Consider the following 20,938-nt stretch of genomic DNA (forward strand, 5'->3'; position numbering starts at 1 on the left):
GTAATAGAAATAAGGATGACAGGTCCTCTTTAAGGAGAGATCTGAGGTCAAAAATACCCAAAATATCTCCATTACCTTTAAAAGCAAAAGATAAAAAAACCTGGAATGCACATGTGAGAACAATATGACTTTACTGTACTAGTCAATGAAGACTCTAGAAGCCGTTAAGTGAGCATGTGTACTGTGTGGTCATCGCATTCAAAATGAATAAGTAGAGCAGCGAATCTACACCAAATTTTGCATTAAGAAGCACATATAAAAGTGTGGCCCAAATGCTTCAAAGATGGTTGAAAATCTGTTGCAATCTGTTAAAAATGATCCACATTCTGGAAGGCTGGCAACAAGTAGAACACTTGTTCAACATGTACAGGCTGCTATCAACAAAGGTCGGCGACTGACAGTGCAAAAATGTGAAGCTGATCTGGGAATACCAAAAACTGCTGTGTCTGAGCTTTTTTGTTAGGTCCCAAGGTGCCTACTTTGAAGGGAACTGAGACATCAATGTCCTGTGTAAATGTTTCTTGTATTTTGTATCCTCTTCAATAAATGTCTATTTTTCATATTATATGGCTGGATACTTTCCAGGCAGACCTTGTATTTTATATTTATTTTTTATTTACCTGTAACTTCCAGGTGTGTTCTGACATATACCTCCATTCTGACAGCCGAATGCAGTCCCACCATACTTCTGACATTCATTGACATCATCAGCACAGACAGGACCCTTCAAGTACAGAAAATGGACTTAGGTATGACCTGTTAGAACATGGGTCTCACCAAATAAAGAAAAATGCATTGACATTAAAAAAAATCAATTAATACATCATTATTGTCACCATGATTTTGTATAGTTAGGACAGCCATTGACTTGAGATGATCATCACATGAATGGAAAATGATCATATATATGTTGGCACTCTGGTCTCTTCAGACATCCTTGGCCACCACATTCTGGTAGAAGAAACACTTAACCTAAATATATGTTCCTATCTGTTGCTATTGATCCCTGAGATAAGGCTATGTTCAGGGATTTTTTGCTCTCCTCCAGAGCAATCATACATGCCACGTTCATTGATTGTGTAGTGGTCAGGTCCTTGAACCACCATCTCAAGTCTCTTGGTATTTTAAACCACCGTCTTAAGTCTCTTTGTATTCTGAACTACCATTTCAAGTCTCTCGGTATGCTGAAGCAACCAGAAGTACCTCAATAAAGCTGTTTAAATTTGTTGAAAACAGCAACAAGGAAGAATACAAGTTACAGTGTGTAATGTATATCAGCCTTTCTCAGCCAAAGTTCTGTGGTACCCCCAGGTTTCTTTAAAGGTTTCTAAGGGTTTCTTGAGCCGTGAGCAGCCTAACTGCCTATTCAGAGCACAATGATAATGGGGCACTTGTTCACTGTCATCCAGTGCAAAGTTTCATTCCTACACTTACCACCAATGTGGTCACTGATTTCCTGAGTACTAATGTAGGGGAACACCACAAAAGGGGACAATTTTCCATTGATCACTGGAGTCAAGGAAGCCACCATGACTTGGGCTCCTGGAGGGGCCTGGGGGCCAGCCCCCTTCCCACCGACTATAAACCCAGGACTCCCCCCCCCCTTTGGGGTTACAAGGAACCTTTATCACTTCACTGGGTACCTGACTCGTCATGAGTTATACCAGCTACCCTTTTCATGCAATTAGTGCTGGAGGGACTGTTTTTAGGGCCCCTTGGCATACTGTGCATAGTGGAACTATTGTATGTGCGGGGGGTGAATTCCAGCATATGTGGGGTTAAGAAACTTTACTTTCTGTTACAAGTTTCCTGACATCAACTATTGTTTGCTGTAGTTAGGTTTAGATGATAAGCTCTACACTTTGTTTAATCGCCTCCAGAGTCCAGACTGCTAGGTGCCCGGAAGGAATCCATTGCTTTCTTGTGTTTAATTGCTTATTTGTTTATGTTATGTCACTTTCTCCTGAAACTTGTAATCTGGGCCATACCTGTCTAGGGGGAAGGTTTTAGTGTATAAATGCTGTGCTGTTTGTTAATAAAATTAGCCCTTGTTTTACTCCAACATTGGTTTTGTCTGATACTTGGGGTACATTTGCTATATTCTGGTTCCAGAGTGGAGGAAGCTGTAGTTTGGTGGAGATACCCAGTAGGGGAGTCAGGCAGTCCGTCACAACCAGTGTAAAGAGATAAATCTACTGACTACCAATGTAAGGGTACACTTTTCCACTGGTCACTGGAGTAAGGAGACACTTTTCCACTGACCACCTATGTAAGGGGATGTGTCTTCCCTGAACACCAATGTAAGGGGTAACTTACCCACTAAGCACCAATGTAAGGGGGCACTTTAGTGCTCAGAACCAATGTAAGGGGGCACATCTCCACTGACCATCAATGTCCATTCATCCTTTTGTTGCTCTACAACAGAAGAAGCCTCTGAGACAATAATGGTGTAATGCTAACCCGTAATAATGACATATATCTCTTCTTGTTTGCTATTCTAAAAAAGCTGGCTGAGAATCCTTATGTTCATGGGAAGAACCCATGAACTACATGTGATAATTGATATTCTTGTATGAAGAATATGTATGGAACTACTTCAAAAGACGGCCATTACATTTCTCATAGTGGTTTACATATGACAACCACTGCAGGATATACTCATTGGCTGAACAATGTATGCAGCTCACAAACCTCTGATCCAGTTTCCTGTGGCGGTAAAGCATGCATGTAAAAGAAGAATTTATACCTTTTTATCACATGCAGCACATACCACCTCTTATTATATATTAGCTACGGAGAGTTCCGGAGGCTCAAATGCCTCAACGTCAAAATTGTTTCTGTGGATTAAAGCATAAAAGCATCTTTCTAAAGTTTACTGACAAGTGATAATGGTAGGTAAGTAAATGATATAATAGGCTTTGTAAATGATACTTATGGCTCTTTTATACATGCCAAACAACAAAAGAGAAAAGTTCCCAGCTCAACTTGCCAGTCAGCTTGCAAACAAACCGAATTAACCTGCCAATAGTACTTGTTAAAAACAGGGGTTTAGTTGGCACACATTTGCAAATACATACATACAAGCTACAGAGCCACATCACGGCACACCAATATTCTGTAGTCCTAACTCAAATTTTGAGAGCCATAGTAGAGGCACATGTATTTAATGGATAGACCAAGGGCAGGTGAACCTTAGAGAGCCCATCCCTCCTTTAAGGTACAGGAGCGCACCGGACACCCAGCATGTAGCACAATGGCAGCAAAGGTGTCGAGTGCGCCCCCTCACCAACAATTCAACAGTACAAAAAATGAACATGCACAGGCATTTAGGGCTAGTTCACACTGGAACACAACCACATTCCATGCATCTTTCCCACATTGCGTTCCAAATGCACTGGGTGTACGATCTGCTGCAGGCTCAGTGCGTTTGCCTGCATGGATTGCAGTACCATGTGATCTGGTTGAAGTACGTTTTTAAAAGTAGTGAATTAACTACTTTTGGTGCAATACAGTAAGATTTCAGCCCATTCAAATTAATGGGCTGAAAATTGCATTGTACTGAACCGCACAGAAATGCAGAGCATGTTCCTGTGCGATTCTGGTGTGAACCAGCACTTAAAGTATTCAAGGTGACCCATAAGAGGACTTGTTGCAGTCTACAGTAACCATCTGCTCTTCGCATGTAGCCTCACACAGAGTGGTTAGATAAGATTTAAAAAAGATGTCCGAGCCTGGGCACAGTTACATAGTTACATAGTTAGTCTGGCTGAAAAAAGACAAAAGTCCATCCAGTTCAACCATAAAAAAAAAAAAAAAAGTTATAATCCTTTACCTGCAGTTGATCCAGAGGAAGGAAAAAAACCCAGCAAAGCATGATACAATTTGCTTCTGCTGGGAAAAAAAATCCTTCCTGATCCCCCGAGAGGCAATTGGATATTCCCTGGATCAACTTTACCTGTAAATGTTAGTATCCAGTTATATTCTATGTATCTAAAGAAGAATCCAGGCCTTTTTTTGAAGCACTCCACTGAGCTGGCCAGAACCAACTCTTGAGGGAGTCTATTCCACATTCTCACAGCTCTCACTGTGAAGAAACCTTTCCGTGTTTGGAGATTACATTTCTTTACCTCCAGACGTAAAGAGTGCCCCCTTGTCCTCTGTGATGACCTCAGGGTGAATAACTCTACACCGAGTTCACTATATGAACCACTGATGTATTTATACATGGAGATCATATCCCCCCTTATGTATTATACATGGAGATCATATCCCCCTTATGTATTATACATGGAGATCATATCCCCCTTATGTATTATACATGGAGATCATATCCCCCCTTATGTATTATACATGGTGATCATATCCCCCCTTATGTATTATACATGGTGATCATATCCCCCTTATGTATTATACATGGAGATCATATCCCCCCTTATGTATTATACATGGTGATCATATCCCCCCTTATGTATTATACATGGTGATCATATCCCCCCTTATGTATTATACATGGAGATCATATCCCCCTTATGTATTATACATGGAGATCATATCCCCCCTTATGTATTATACATGGAGATCATATCCCCCCTTATGTATTATACATGGAGATCATATCCCCCCTTATGTATTATACATGGTGATCATATCCCCCCTTATGTATTATACATGGAGATCATATCCCCCCCTTATGTATTATACATGGTGATCATATCCCTCCTTATGTATTATACATGGAGATCATATCCCCCCCTTATGTATTATACATGGTGATCATATCCCCCCTTATGTATTATACATGGAGATCATATCCCCCCTTATGTATTATACATGAAGATCATATCCCCCTTATGTATTAAACATGGTGATCATATCCCCCTTATGTATTATACATGGTGATCATATCCCCCTTATGTATTATACATGGAGATCATATCCCCCTTATGTATTATACATGGAGATCATATCCCCCCTTATGTATTATACATGGTAATCATATCCCCCCTTATGTATTATACATGGTGATCATATCCCCCCTTATGTATTATACATGGTGATCATATCCCCCCTTATGTATTATACATGGAGATCATATCCCCCCTTATGTATTATACATGGAGATCATATCCCCCCTTATGTATTATACATGGTGATCATATCCCCCTTATGTATTATACATGGTGATCATATCCCCCTTATGTATTATACATGGTGATCATATCCCCCCTTATGTATTATACATGGAGATCATATCCCCCTTAATCTCCACTTCTCAAGAGAGAATAAATTCAGTTCCTCTAATCTTTCCTTAGTCCAGTCTCAAACATCTGTTCCTATCCGCAGCGAACCGCTCTGTATGGGGCTACATGAGAACAGCAATGGCCACTGTCAGCCCACCACTAGTTTAAATGGGCTGAGCGGCTGCTGCTGATCACATACCCCAGTTATTCCAGCAGCAAGAATCTGCAGGAAGCCGGTGGCCGCACCAACCAACCTAGAAAAAATAGAAATATTCCCCTGGGACTTTGTATGGCAAAAAACATAATAAGTATACAAAAGTATAAAACAGTAATGTTTATTACAAAAGATTGTTGCGATAAAAAAAATGCAATGAAGTAAATTACAATACAATAGTTTATAATTCACATACAGAGCATTATGAACTATGTATTGTAATTTACTTCACTGAATTTTTTTTATTCTTTTTATTGCAACAATCTTTTGTAATAAACATTACTGTTTTTTACTTTTGTATACTTATTATATTTTTGGCCATAAAAAGTCCCAGGGGAATATTTCTATTTTTTCTTGGTCTTTACACATTGGGATATTGGCAAAAACAGTCTTAATGGTGGGACATGTTGTCCATATTTTCTTTTTTTGTACACCAACCAACCAAGCCATGTGCAGGAGGCCTGAAACATTTGGCTCATGGGTTTGCACTCATAATGCAGTGAAATCAGTGGCACGTGGAAAAGTCAAGAAGGCTAATTTAAACCAAAGAGGAGCTGTAAAATGATATCTTGGGTATGCTAGCTTTGGTATGACAATGCATGGGTATTGGCTATATTTTCTATATTCCTAAAGAATACGTAAAGCCTTAAAATTAAATTCTCTTGTTTGTTCCCTTTTGTTTTGTTATGTGCATAAGGTTTTTTTGTTTGTTTTGTTTTAATAGTGCGGTGACATACACTTTAAATTAGGGGAAAAAACAGCCAAACCAGATCTCCACTAACCATCAGAAATTCATAAATACATAAATAGCAGAAAAGAAAAAACAGCCAATCAGGTGCCAGCCTCTTAGGTAATCAGAGCATCAATCAGATTGGTTGTCCTAGGCCAGCCATTCTCAAACAGTGTTCTATTGAACCCTAGAGTTCTTCCAGACTTTGCTAGGGGTTGCTTGAGCTGTGGTTGATAGACCTTATATTTTGATGATGCTTCCACTTCGCATATCCACCTGCATGATACGAATGAACATTTTCAGTTGTCTTTAGCATTCTTCCCACTGGCTACCAATGTAAGTGCCATTTTTTGTCTACTGTCCTCCCAATGAATTGGTTTTAACTGGGGTGTCTCGAGAACTGAAAACTTATCAAAGGTTCCTTGTTGGTAAAAAGGTTGAGAATGGCAGTCCTAGGCAGTGCTTTAACCAATTCAATACCGGGCAATTTTACACCTTCCTGTCCAGGCCAGTTTTCAGGTTTCAGCGCTCTCACACTTTGAATGACAATTGCGCGGTCATACAACATTATACCCAAACTAAAATTTTATCATTTTCTTCACACAACTAAAGCTTTCTTTTGGTGGTATTTAATCACCGCTGGGGTTTTTATTTTTTGCTAAATTAACAAAAAAAGACCAAAAATTTTGAAAAAAACACGTTTTTCTTTGTTTCTGTTATAAAAGTTTGCAAATAAATAATTGTTCTTCATAAATTTAGGCCAAGATGTATTCTACTACATGTCTTTGGTGAAAATAACCCAAATTAGGATGTATTTTTTAGTTTGTGGGAAAGTTATAGAGTTCACAAACTATGGTATAGATCTGAATATTGATCAATCCTGAAGTACTGACAGCCAATCTAATTTCTTGAGGTCCCAGAATGTCAGAACAGTACAGATATCCCCAAATGACCACTTTTTGCAAAGTAGACAGTCCAATGTACTTCATAAGAGGCATGGCGAGTTTTTTGAAGCTGTATTTTTTTTGTCATAATTTTTCGGAAAATGAAAAAATTAAAAAAATTAGTTTCACTATTTTTTTTTACATATTGTCACCAGTGCAGTACAGCGTCATCATATAACTGGCATGGCGGTGATCAGGGACCCTGACTGGTGACAGTATGAAAAAAAAAATATATATATTTTTTTTTTATTCTTTTTTATTAATTTTTTTTTCTTTTTTTAAGATTATTTTTTCATATTTCACTATGACCAAAGTAGTATGATGTTACCATAGTAACATTGTACTACTTTGGGGAAGTGATCGTTTTTTTTTGTTTTTTTTTTACACAATTTGCTTATAGCAAAGAATTACTTTGCTATAAGCAAGCATTCACCTGAATGCTTGTGGTGACAGATCGCGCCACTGCGCGGCTCTGCAGGAGCGCGATCTGCGCATGTGCGGGAGGACGCCATATGGCGTCCACCCGGAACGCTGATGACATTTGTCAGCCGCCATTCGGCCATAGGGCGGGCGGCAAATGGTTAAAGTGGTTGTAAATCTTAGACATGAAATATGAACAAAGTATATCCCTCTATAGTGTGTACTATTAAAGAGGAATTCCACTTGAAAAAAAAAATGAAAGTCAGCAACTACAAAAACTGTAGCTACTGACTTTGATAATACAGACACTTACCCGTCCCTTTATCCAGCGGTGTCCTCGCCGTGGCTGATTTCACTGGCCGCCTTCTTTCCCTGGCGCTGGCATCTTCAATGTGGGCACCCAGGCTGTGACAGCTTGCGGATTCACAGCCGTGTGCTCACTGTGCATGCGCGAGTAGAGATGCACTTTGTGAATGGTCCCATAGTCTTCTGGGACCTGTCATGCATCTCAGAAGACTACGGGGAGGGAGGGAGGACAACTGCCACTTCCGATCGCCTTAGGCGATTGCACAGGAAGTGGGAGCGGGTACCTGTCAAAGTTGGGTACCTGCTCCCCCCTGCTCCCTAAAGGTGCCAATCCTTAATGGGGAGAGGGGGACAAAGCCTTAAAGCGCAACTTCCCCTTCCCAAGTGTCATTTCTGTCTGCTGCCTCGTTCCTCTGCTATCAGCATGAGTCACTTCTATGATTTTTCCTGACACCAAGAGAAAAATAGTGATGGGGAGGGACCTCCAGCACACAGCCTGTGATTGACAGCCTCAGCTCTGTTTCTGTTTCCTGTGTGAAGGGGGGAGTGTCCCTTCCCTCCAATCATCTCTCAGTTCCCACTAAGGTTACTTTCACGCTGAGGAGTTTTTGAAGCGTTTTTTAATAAAAAACAAAGTGCCTGAAAAGCTCAAGAAAAATGGCTCCCTATGTATGTGAATGTATATCTATGTATGTTTTCACACTGAGGCGTTGTGCTTGCGGTGCGGTGTAAAAACTCCTGCTTGCAGCATCTTTGGGGCATGTTTGGTGAGTTAAAAAAATGCCCCAGAAACGCCTCTTCCCATTGAAATTAATGGAAAACGCCTGAAAAGCGACTCAAAAACGCCTCTGGGAAGCATTTTTGGAGCAATTTTTAAGTCACGTGTCTTTTAAAAATGCTCAGAAAGCATGACAAAAGCCAAGTAAAAACACCTATGCATCTTTGCTGTGTTTTTGCGGCAGACCAGTGTAAAAGTAGCCTAAGCTCTGAAGTGTGTAATTTCAGCTCATCACCTCCTGCTTTCTGAAAGTACAGACAAGCTTTATAAATTCAGCACATAGGACAGATGTGGCGAAGTGAAGACTGCAGATAAACAGGTACAACTTATGTAGGAGGATTTGTTTCATCTCTGTGTATCACCTGAGACCAGTCACTTCAGTGGGTATATGTAAGGGTTTACAACCACTCTAAATATTCTAGTTTTTAAAAAAATCTGCCCATGATGACACTTCAGACATGTAACGTCCTGACAGAAGATAGGGAAATTGTATTGCCTCCATACCTGCCAGTTATCGGCGCACAAACAAAAGAAGGAATCCAGAAGGTTCAGACACGTCCCTGAATTCTGACATGGGTTACTATTGCATGACTTTCGGTTGATAGTCTGTTATTTCAAAAAAACAGATTAAATTAATTTTTAGAAATGAAACAAACATATTCGCATTTATCATATCTATCTATCCATTCAGTCGTATCTGACCCTCGGCGATTGCATGGACTGTCACTTGTAAGCGACTTTTTCCATGAATTCTCTTAGCAATTATTTTACAGGGTAGATTGCCAGGTCTTTCCCCAACCACTACCATGCAGGAGATCCCACATGGCCAGTGATGAAACTAGGACAATTTAGACAGGAGCCAATTAACCTACCAGCATGTCTTTGGAGTGTGGGAGGAAACCAGAGTACCCGGAGGAAACCCACGCAAGAACAGGGAGAACATGCAAACTCCATGCAGGAGGCGCCATGGTCGGGAATTAAACCCATGACCCATTTACTGCAAGGCAGATGTGCTAACCACTAAGCCACTGTGCCACCCCATTTATCATATACTGTCATGTAAAATGTATATGTACAACAGCAAACATATGAAATCTACGCTTAAAAAGACCCTGACATCATACTATTCATATCAACAACAATCTTCCGTGAAATCATGTGTGCACGTAACATGTTTTTTGTATGTTACTAAGGAAAAGTCTCCTTTAAATAGACATTGAAAAGCCTGCAGCTGAGCGCTGCCATCCACATCTGCCATTAGCAGCCCCAGCAGACTCCAAGCTGTCACTAAAGTGAAATTCTACAGTATTCTCCTTCTCTCCTCCATCATCAGCTATATAAAAGGTTATATTGGGAGTTGCAGTGAGGGGTGTAGGAGCTGGGCCAGCACACCCAGTAGCTAAGACACACCCAAAAGAGGAGAGGGCTATGATGTGAAAGGGGGAAATGTACTTTTCCTAATAAAGTAAAAATTTCTAGCATATTCAGGCATGTGCAGGCACTGCAAGTGAAAACAATATTTTTTTTAAAAAAAGCAAAAACACTGGCAGTAAGCATTTAAAAGAACTGATTTTTTTGTGGTTTATCTGCAGATTTTTGAAGTTGGGTATCTTTCAGTATGCCTCAGCAATGCCATAAATGTGAGGAATAAAACATTGGAGATACTTAGTTGGCAGAAAGAAATGCATATAAAAGCAATATTTGTACATAATGCAGTTCTAGGTGTGAAGCCCACGTGGGACGGTGTTTGCATGGAGTTTGCATGTTCTTCCTGTGTTTGCATAGGTTTCCAACCACAAACATGTCAGAAAGCTAATTGGTTTCCTCCCAAAATTGGCCGTACTGTATGTATGCGTGGGATAGAGATTGTGGGCTCCTTTGGTGAATGATAGGAAGGGGGCCCATCCAAGGTGGGGTTAATGTATTAAAGACAAATAGACTGTGCACTTTGCAAGTGCTGTTGCACTTATTTTTCCCAGAGCTTAGTGAATGTGGGGAAGCTCTGCTGATTTCCATCATCCAATCATGTGCAAGCCAAAATGCAGGTGTTTGTTTTTATTTTCCTAGCACCTGATTCTTTACAAAGTGAAACTTCACCACATTCACTAAGCTCTGGGGAAAATAAGTGCAACAGCACTTACAAAGTGCACAGTCTATTTGCCTTTAGTAAATCAGCCTCATGGTGTAATATGTCAATGCCATCTACAGGAAATATATTAAAAAAAATAGCTTACCTCCTGTAAAACTTGAACCCTGTTTTCAATATCGGACAACTAGAAAGATAAGATAACACCCACCAAAAAATATTAAAGTCATTCATGTCTTTGCCAGTCGCCATTCATAACAATGTAAACATTTATATGTATCACTGTAAGAGCTCGTTCCTTCTAAAGAGCGCCCCTGTGATGGATCACTTTTCAGAGGGCATTTGACAGGTGGAGAGAAGGAGATGTGTCACTTCCTCACTGTCTGATTTAACCACTTGGTGACCGTGCTATAGTCGAATGACAGCTACAGCGCGTTTATCCAGTTTTGGGAGGGCGTCATATGATGTCCTCCCAGAACACACCCCCAGCAGCACCCGGCGATCTCTGTGATCTGTCCTATGGACACAGCTGATCATGTGATGAGGTAAAAGGCCAATCATAACATCCTTTTACCACGTGATCAGTTGCCGGTTATCGGCAGCACTTTTCTGCTGTCACAGCATGAGGAAAGTACTGCCGATAACCGGCAGCTGTCACAGAGCAGATTGGCACTGATCAACAAGGCACTGATGATCTGTGCCCTGATGATCAGTGCCCAGCAGTGCCGCCCAGCAGTGCCCAGCAGTGCCACCCACCAGTGCCTAGCAGTGCCACCCACCAGTGCCCAGCAGTGCCTCCCACCAGTGCCCAGCAGTGCCTCCCACCAGTGCCTAGCAGTGCCACCCACCAGTGCCCAGCAGTGCCTCCCACCAGTGCCCAGCAGTGCTACCCATCACTGCCCAGCAGTGCCGCCCATCAGTGCTGCCCAGCAGTTGCGCCCATCAGTGCCCAGCAAAGCCACCAGTCAGTGCCATCAGTCAGTGCTGCCAGTCAGTGCCATCAGTCAGCTCCGCCCATCAGTGTTGCCCATCAGTGCCGTCTATCAGTGAAGCCTATCAGTGCCCATCAGTGCCATCTATCTGTGACCATCATTGCTGCATATCAGTGCAGCATCATCAGTGCCTCCTCATCAATGCCCACCAGTGCCGCCTCATCCGTGCAGCCTATCAGTGCCCATCAGTGCTGCCTATCCTTGCCACCTCATCAGTGCCCATCAGTGCTGCCTATCAGTGTCCATCAGTGCTGCCTATCAGTGCAGCCTCATCAATGCACATCAGTGAAGGAGAAAAATTTATTGCTTGCAAAAGTTTATAATAGAAACAAACAAAAACGTTTTTTTTCAAATTTTTTGCTCTTTTTTTGTTTATAGTGCAAAAAAATAAAACACCCAGCGTTGAGTACATACCACCAAAAGAAATCTCTATTTGTGTGAAAAAAATAAAAATTTCATATGGGTATGTTGTTGCATGACCGCGCAATTGTCATTCAAAGTGTGACAGCACTGAAAGCTGAAAATTGGCCTGGGCAGGATGGGGGTATAAGTGCCCAGTAGGCAAGTGGTTAACCACACTAGTGCACTGCAGACCAGGTTTGCTGTTAGAAACCACTGGGCCCCATACATCCAACCTGACACCCCCAAATAAACACAGTTTACTATGCTTCAGTTATGAATGAACACAGTGAGAGATTGGTACCAATTACCCATTGTGTTCATTCAGGAAAGGGAGGGGCTGTCATAAATGACATATTTACCAGACTCTTTTTCCATTGTCCATCCTGAAGGATCCTATTCCTACCAGCAGGAAGCAGAGGAGGGAATCCGGCAGCACAGTGGGGGTGGGTCACACAGGGGGAAATGTATGGTGCAGAATGAGGGTGATTGGCGAGGCTAGGGGACAGTTAATAGAACCGATCCTCTGTATGGCTCTGTAGCAGCTGAAAGCAACCAGGAGAAAAAGGAGAAGACGCCAACTTTCAGCTGCCGATTACCCTCCCTGGCCAAATATGATTCACCCAGCTGGCCTGGGCCCTGCACAGGAGAACCAGTGGTACCCCCTTATCCATGGCCATGCTGCAGACACTAACATTGCACAGGGTTGCGGTGCATCCCCATAGACCTGCATTGGCTATGTTTGACCACTGAAAGTGACATGATGTTTCATTGCCATGTGGGTATGTGTACAGCTGTAGGCAGCTGCACGGGAGTATTCAGGTGGGCAGCTGAGGGGCCGCAAAACCACGGCTCAACCGCCTGGTCTTACCGTCCCCTGGCCACACGTGTGAACAAAGCCTAATGCAGACCATACATGGGTCAAATTCCAAACGGTTTACCAATCGAAAATCTGAAATTTCGTGCATTTTGTAATCCAATGTTGCCAACATTGATTTCGAAATTCGACCAACCAAGCCTTCAGTTTCACAGAAAAGAAATTTAGTGGACAGGAATATTCTTTTCTTTCCAGGTTACAGCTCATGCGCATTTCTTTTTTGATTACATTTATTGCACCATTCTCCCATAATTTATTAGAAATGTGTTCATTTTTCAAAAAATTTCCAACATGATCAATCACTCAAGTTTGATGGCTGCATGAAAAACGGTCGTTGTTGCAGCCCGTTAATGGTGTGAAACTTCAACTAAAATTCATCATTACGATTTTCGAAAGAAAATTTGTTCGGAAATGGCCCCATGCATGGCCGGCAAAAGTCAGCAGTGATGTCTCAGTCTTTTGTAGGTAAGTGTAACTGCAGCCATGCTTTAGTTTCAGTAAAGAGTGGAAAGGTTAGGACCAGGGGCGGACTGACCATTTGGGAACTCGGGCACTGCCCAAGGGCCCGGGGTCGGTAGGGGGCCCCAAGAGATGCCCCTGGAACCTTTCATAGGCTTTTTTGGGTGTGGTTTGAGTGTGGGCGAGGATACAGGGGCCCCATGATCCCCTATTGCCCCGGGGGCCCCATGAGTTGTCAGTCCGCCCCTGTTTAGGAACAATCAGTTGTTTTCAAAATCGGCAATGTGGTCAAAGGAACATTTCTTTTAGACTGCAGTGATGAGAATATTTGAAGGGGCAGGGTGGATTCTTTTTTTTTTTTTTGACTGAATGTGGCCCATTCAAGTGATGTGGGCTGTGCAGCAACTGTATGCACTGAATGTGGTTGCAGCATGGTGGTTCAGCATCTTGATGGTTTAAGGAGGCGCTTCCTCACTGCCTGTCAAATACTCCCTGGAAAGGGATCCATCAAGAATCAATTTTCAGAGAGGCAGCAGTATAGCCGCTCACAAGAACAAGTCCTTAAAGATACATTTGGTGGCAAGATTGAATCAAAGATACAACACTATAATTATAATGTGATACAATCAACAATTTGCTCCAACAAAGAAAAGGCATTATCCACTTTCATTATAAATGATGTGCAGGGGCGGACTGACCATTTGGAAACTCGGGCACTGCCCGAGGGCCCGGGGTCAGTAGGGGGCTCCATGAGATGCCCCTGGTACCTTTTTCATAGGCTTTTTTGAGTTTGGGCAAGGACACAGGGGCCCCATGATCCCCTATTACCCGGGGGCCCCATGAGTTGTCAGTCCGTCCCTGGTTAGGACCTCTGTTGTGTGTTTTGCAGCGGTCTATGTGAGATTTCCCCTCACTTCCTGTGTGGTCACCAGAACAGGAAGTGTTGGACAATCTCTACAATTTGGAATTAGCAATACCACTTTTTATTGGATAGGGGAACTGTTTGGACCTCTGTCAGGTTTGTAATGATGTCTGTGTCCTTGGAGGAGAGATTCTATGTTGCTATGTAACTACAGTTGCTATGTTATCGGCTGTACAGGAAGAAAGTGGAAATCTCTCCATTGGAGACCTACAGGTGAATAATAAAGCAATAATGACACATTTCTGGCAGTATGGCCCCTATAACATGACCTGCACCTTTGTGACAGTTTCCAGTTCTGACACATGCGCTAGATTCAGGAAATTCTTACCACCGCAACTTTTAGAACCCGTTGCTATGGCTGCGACAGATTAAGTCTGGGTTCACACCGATGCAGTGTGGAATTTGCAGCGTTTTCTGTGTGAATTGCGCGCCGCATCAGAATCGCACCCTGTTCGTGCCAACCAATGCGGGTGTGTATGTTAAATTAACAACACCCTGAAATCGATCCGCAACATGTGGTGCGATGTACAGAATCAGATCACATAGGTGTGAATACCCATGCGACCCGATTTTAGTGCGGACCCAAAAAAGGGTCTTGCACCTTTTTAGTGCGGGTGCAGTGCAATTGAAGCCATACATAATGTCTCAAATTGTACCGCACACAAATTGCATGTGATTTGCACAGGAATGAAGGAAAGCTGCCATTAACCACTTGCCCTCCAGAGGATTTACCCCCCTTTCTGACCAGGGCATTTTTTGCAATACGGCGCTGCTTTAGTTTAACTGACAATTGTGCGGTCATGCAACGCTGCACCCAAATAAAAATACATGTCCCTTTTTTTCCCCCAAAATGGAGATTTCTTTTGGTGGTATTTGATCGACTGTACGTTTTTTATTTTTTGCACTATAAACAAAGAAAAAAAAAACGACAATTTTGAAAAAAAAACCTGCAATATTTTTGACTTTTTGCTATTAAACATCTCCAGTAAAAAAATTTTAAAAAATCAAATTTTGTCATAAATTTAGGCCAAAATGTATTCTGCTACATGTCTTTGCTAAAAAAAAATCTCAATATGTGTAAATTAATTAGTTTACATGAAAATTATATCGTTTTCAAATGGCGGTATTGATACTGGAATTATTTTTTTTTATTTTATACTAGTAATGGCGGCGATCAGCAATTTATAGTAGGACTGCAGAGGGCATTCCAACATTTGGGGGAACTGACTTGGTGTCACTGACATCCCCACTGACACTAATACAGTGATCAGTACCAATAAAAAGCACTGACACTGCACTAATGGCACTGGGCAGGAAGGGGTTAACATCTGGGGCAATCAAAGGGTTAACTGCGTGCTGTTCTACTATTTTGTCTGTATGTGCTTTACTGTGTAAGCACGCTGTGTTGTATGGCTCTGCTATGCAGAGCCATACAAAGTAGCATGCTGGTACTGACAGGGGAGAGATCTGTATTGTTTACATGCAGACCTCTCTGTCAGTGTTCCTCAGCGATCATTGGCTGCAGGCAGGGAATCTGTGGCCAGGACCCGGTGATCGACAGCTGTAGCCACTAATGGCGGCTCAGATAGGTCGTGATTTTGAGCGGCCCGGCTTCCCTGTAGCAGTACTTCTGCTATAGGGCGGCCGGGAATCGGTTAATATGACAGGGCTTATTGGTTGCTAGGACGCCAATGGAGATTCCCCAGGTGGTGGCTGAAAGTAAACAAAGTGGCAGGATGCTGGCTGACATATGGCTGGGGTCATATTTTGGTAATGACATCAACCAGCATTCCATCCCCTTTGTTTACTTTCTGCTGTCGGCCTGGGATTCTCCTGGCCACCAGTGATTGGTTCCCTGTTGCTATGACACTATCAACGTCAGAACCAACAACATCCTAGCTAGAGAGGGGCGGAGATTCCCCGGCCTACAGCTGAAAAGGGAGGTCCCATGCACAGCCTCCAGTGTGCTCGTCTCAAACAACAAAGTTTTATGAAAATAACGACATCAACAGTGTGCCAACGACCTTTGGTATTCGGCCTACAATGGAGGTGAGTTTCTTCCTGCCTCAACCTACTGTCCTGAACAGGCTTGAGCACATGAGTGGCCATCTTTTCTGTCTCCCTAAGACCTAAAAGGTACATGGAAATCCCCATGGGACTTTAGTGGCAGAGAAAAAGTAGCAAAAGCAAAAGACCAATTGTCAATTTTTATTTGTATAAAGGTTTTTTGCTCACTGCAGTCCCTTTCACTGGTGTTCCTCGCTCCCCGACACCGGTATCTTCAGTGTTGGCACCCAGCTGTGATAGCTTGCGGCTTCAGAGCTGAGTGCCCACGCCTTGTGAATGGTCCTGTAGTCTTGTGGGATATGTCAAGTGTCCCAGAAGACTACGGGGAGGGAGGACAACATTTGCTTCCGATCACCTAGGTGATCGCAGTAGGAGTGGGAACCTGTCAAATTTGGGTACCCCCCCACCTGCTCTCTAAAGGTGCCAATCCTTAATGGGAAGCAGGGGACAAAGCCTTAAAGCGGAACTTCCCCTTTTGGGTGGAGCTCCACTTTAACTTCACATGGTATCAGCCACTTTCACTCTGTTTAACAGAGCTTAAACTGGCATGGGAGAAGTGATGAGCTCATCCGTGTGCTGCTTCTCTTTTCACTGTCCATTCACAGGAAAGAAAATAGCTTCTATCTCATGTGCTTGGGAGACAGGTTCCCTTTACATTTTAACTTTGCCAAACCACAGCCAGCAATAAGTAAAGCTTTACCTTTGTATTGAGCTGAGCAAGCTGGTTGGAAACACTCTGGTTGTGTCCAAGAACATTTGCTTTTAATACAGAAATTTCTTCTCTGTTTTTGTGTATCTGAAATACAGAATAAGATGATTTCAGCCTGACGTTGCCTCGGGGTTATCATTATTGACATTCATTGGTGGCTGGTTACCTGAGTCAGCAGATCAGACAGGTCATCATCATTAACCTTTATTTTCCCATACACGCCAGTCTTGAATTCAATACATTTTGTCTGGCTTACTGAAAATATTAAGTTTCCATCTTCTGAGGACATCCGAGGTCTGTTGGGGAAAAAAAAAGTTTCTTATTTCACTTGGAGCAGTTATAACATTAAATAATAATTTATGTGTAGCACTACCCCCTTAGGGGATGCTGTTGATTTGGGCCCCCCTATAGTTCTGTCCCCTGTCAGCTCCTGCACACTGCTTACAGTTGAAAGCACAGACACAGCCCACTGTAAAACAGCACACACTTTGATCGCCTCTCATATTCACCCCTTCCTGCCAAGTGCCATTAGTACAGTGTCAGTGCTTTTTATTAGTACTGATCACTGTATTGGTGTCACTGGGGATGTCAGTGATACCAAGTCAGTTCCCCCCCAGTGTCAGAATGCCCGCCACAGTCCCGCAATAAGTCGCTGATCACCGCCATTACTAGTAAAAATTTAAGAAAAAAAATCCCAGTATCTCTACCACCATTTGTAAACACTATAACTTTCACACAAACCAACTAATTTACACGTATTGGGATTTTTTATTAGCAAAGACATGTAGCAGAATACATTTTGGCCTAAATTTATGACGAAATTAGATTTTTATAATTTTTTACTTGACATGTTTAATAGCAAAAAGTCAAAAATATTGTTTTTTCTCAAAAATTTTTTATAGCGCAAAAATAAAAAATAAACAGGCAATCAAATATCACTGAAAGAAAGCTCAATTAATGGGAAAAAAAGGACGTACATTTCATTTGGGTGCAGCGCTACATGACTGCGCTATTGGCAGTTAAAGTAACGCAGCGCTGTAATGAAAAAAATGGCCTGGTCAGGAAGGGGGTAAATCCTCAGGAGGGCAAGTGGTTAACCTCTTCACACCGGCCGAATGCAAATGTGCGGCCTCCCCGCATCTGGGCCTAGAAGCCGAGCATCCGCACATTTGCGTTCTATTAAAAAAGGACATATGTGCCGAGAGTGCCCGCCCTGCATGCTCCCAGCACACATGTCCGGTACTCACGGAAAGGTCCCGATCTCCTCTTTCGATTGGGACCTTTCCCAATCATGTGACTGCGGTGATGGCGTGTCACGGCGGCCACATGACCCTAAACCCCGCCTCCCGGCTTCTGAAACTCTTAAAGGGTCAGGAGGCACTAGCGTGAAGGGGTTAAAATTATATTAGGCTAAGTTACATTAAATTGCACAAAACACTACCTGCAAAGACAGGCGATTCATGACCATTTTTGAAACTCCTCGAAAGTCTTTAATAATTGTGTACATTGCATGGCTCATTTTTGTTCACATGGTCATGCTAGTATAGTGTCACAATTGACCCAACACGTGTCGTTTGCTAGGCCTTACTGCTCCCCAAACATTTTTATCCATTACATCAATGTAAATACGCTGCAAGTGCATTGCAAGCACACCACAAACACGCCCATGGCGTTTACAACAAATAGCTGAGATGATAATATATAAAATCCATACAATAGAAAAACACAGAGGGGGCATCTGGCAAGCATTTTTTAACATGACGCGAATACGTCAAAACGCACTGTTAACGCGGCTTAATGCATTAGGTGTGTTAATGGGAGCTGAAATTTGAACTTTTAAATCTTAGATTGTAAGCTCCAAAGAGCAGGGCCCACCTAACCCTCTTGTATTGAACTGTATTGTTGCTGTATTGTCTCCCTCTATATTGTAAAGCACTGAGCAAACTGTTGGCACTATATAAATAATAATAATAATAAGGATAAATGAGCCCATAAAGTAAAAATGTTCTTTGCCCTAAATCAGATAAAAAGAAAATAACCTAAACAACATAACATAAAATAGGTTGTGCATAAAATAATATAATATGCAACATAATGTGTTTTTTAGAGGTTCCTATTTCATTTGTTCCCCTGCCATGCTACTATCTTCGCATCCCCTCTGTGCTGCTGCGACCTATAGAGTCTTATGTGGGGCTCCTCTCCCGCTCTGTACAACAACCGCTGAGAGTGCTGCATACAGGCAGTGTGTGTGTGTGCATGGGGCAGAGACTCGCCCAGGACTTCATAGGTCTAGGAGGCATAGAGAGAATGAAAATATAGCAGCCTGACCAGGGGCCAATGGAAAAAGGAATCTCTGGGGGGGAAATAAAAAAAGTTGCAGGAATTGGGGATTAGATAAAAGTAGAAAAACTCAAGCTGATCTGAGTTCTAAAGGTGCAGGAATTGGTGAATTGGTGCTGATCTGAGGTTTGAAAGTTCAGGAATTGGTGATGGTCTGAGGTGTGAGAGTGCAGGAATTAGTGATGGTCTGAGGTGTGAATGTGCAGCAATTGGTGATGGTCTGAGATGTGAAAGTGCAGGAATTGGTGATGGTCTGAGATGTGAAAGTGCAGGAATTGGTGATGGTCTGAGGTGTGAAAGTGCAGCAATTGGTGATGGTCTGAGATGTGAAAGTGCAGGAATTGGTGATGGTCTGAGATGTGAAAGTGCAGGAATTGGTGATGGTCTGAGATGTGAAAGTGCAGGAATTGGTGATGGTCTGAGATGTGAAAGTGCAAGAATTGGTGATGGTCTGAGATGTGAAAGTGCAGGAATTGGTGATGGTCTGAGATGTGAAAGTGCAGGAATTGGTGATGGTCTGATGTGTGAAAGTGCAGGAATTGGTGATGGTCTGATGTGTGAAAGTGCAGGAATTGGTGATGGTCTGATATGTGAGAGTGCAGGAATTGGTGATGGTCTGATATGTGAAAGTGCAGGAATTGGTGATGGTCTGATATGTGAGAGTGCAGGAATTGGTGATGGTCTGAGATGTGAAAGTGCAGGAATTAGTGATGGTCTGAGATGTGAAAGTGCAGAAATTGGTGATGGTCTGATATGTGAGAGTGCAGGAATTGGTGACGGTCTGAGATGTGAAAGTGCAGGAATTGGTGACGGTCTGAAATATGAGAGTGCAGGAATTGGTGATGGTCTGAGGTGTGAAAGTGCAGCAATTGGTGATGGTCTGAGATGTGAAAGTTCAGGAATTGGTGATGGTCTGAGATGTGAAAGTGCAGGAATTTGTGATGGTCTGAGGTGTGAATATACAGGAAATAGCTGTATCTGAGGTTTGAAGGTGCAGGAATTGGGACCTATCTGTAACACTTCCCCTGTAGAAGCCACTGTACCTTTGCCCAGGTCTTCTCTGTATTCGCCCTGCAGCCATGCACAAGGTATTCTCCCACAGCCAGGTGCGCACACAATTTCGCTCACTGTCTCCAATAAACAGTCTAGGTGATGTTTGGTTTTGTTGTTTTATTAGAGAACTTGGATAGGAATGGGGAATTTAGCAGGATACTCCAAGAATAGAACAAATTACAACAAGGACACTATCTGATCTCTTAGTTGAGCTTTCATAGTTGACTTTCAATGAAGTCCTTGCTGGAGCAGATAGAAGACCTCCCCTTTTCAGCCTCCTTCCAAAGTTTTAAGGGATGCCCTCCGGTGATACCAGACAGATCTTTGGCAGATAGCTCCCCTCAGCCAACTTACTGAAGAACCCAGATCACTCCTACTTCAGGTCTCAGAAATTTAGACACA

The 20,938-nt window shown here is 42.6% G+C and overlaps 1 protein-coding gene across 1 annotated transcript in view; it reads right to left on the minus strand.

The window, feature by feature from the left end:
• CUBN (cubilin) overlaps positions 1-18,312 on the minus strand; it is a 346,655-nt gene extending 328,343 nt beyond the window's left edge. Inside the window, exons 1-5 of the mRNA XM_089693694.1 lie at positions 18,290-18,312; positions 17,310-17,439; positions 17,135-17,230; positions 10,867-10,905; positions 621-724 (exon numbers count right to left, since the gene is read on the minus strand). Coding sequence (XP_089549820.1) covers positions 621-724; positions 10,867-10,905; positions 17,135-17,230; positions 17,310-17,439; positions 18,290-18,312 — 392 coding nt within the window. The remainder of the gene's footprint in view (positions 1-620; positions 725-10,866; positions 10,906-17,134; positions 17,231-17,309; positions 17,440-18,289) is intronic.
• Between the last annotated feature and the right edge of the window lie 2,626 nt (positions 18,313-20,938).

Source organism: Staurois parvus, unplaced genomic scaffold (assembly GCF_062004578.1).
Source record: "Staurois parvus isolate SC_StPar_1 unplaced genomic scaffold, SC_StPar_1.0 ptg000636l, whole genome shotgun sequence".
NCBI lineage: Eukaryota > Metazoa > Chordata > Amphibia > Anura > Ranidae > Staurois > Staurois parvus.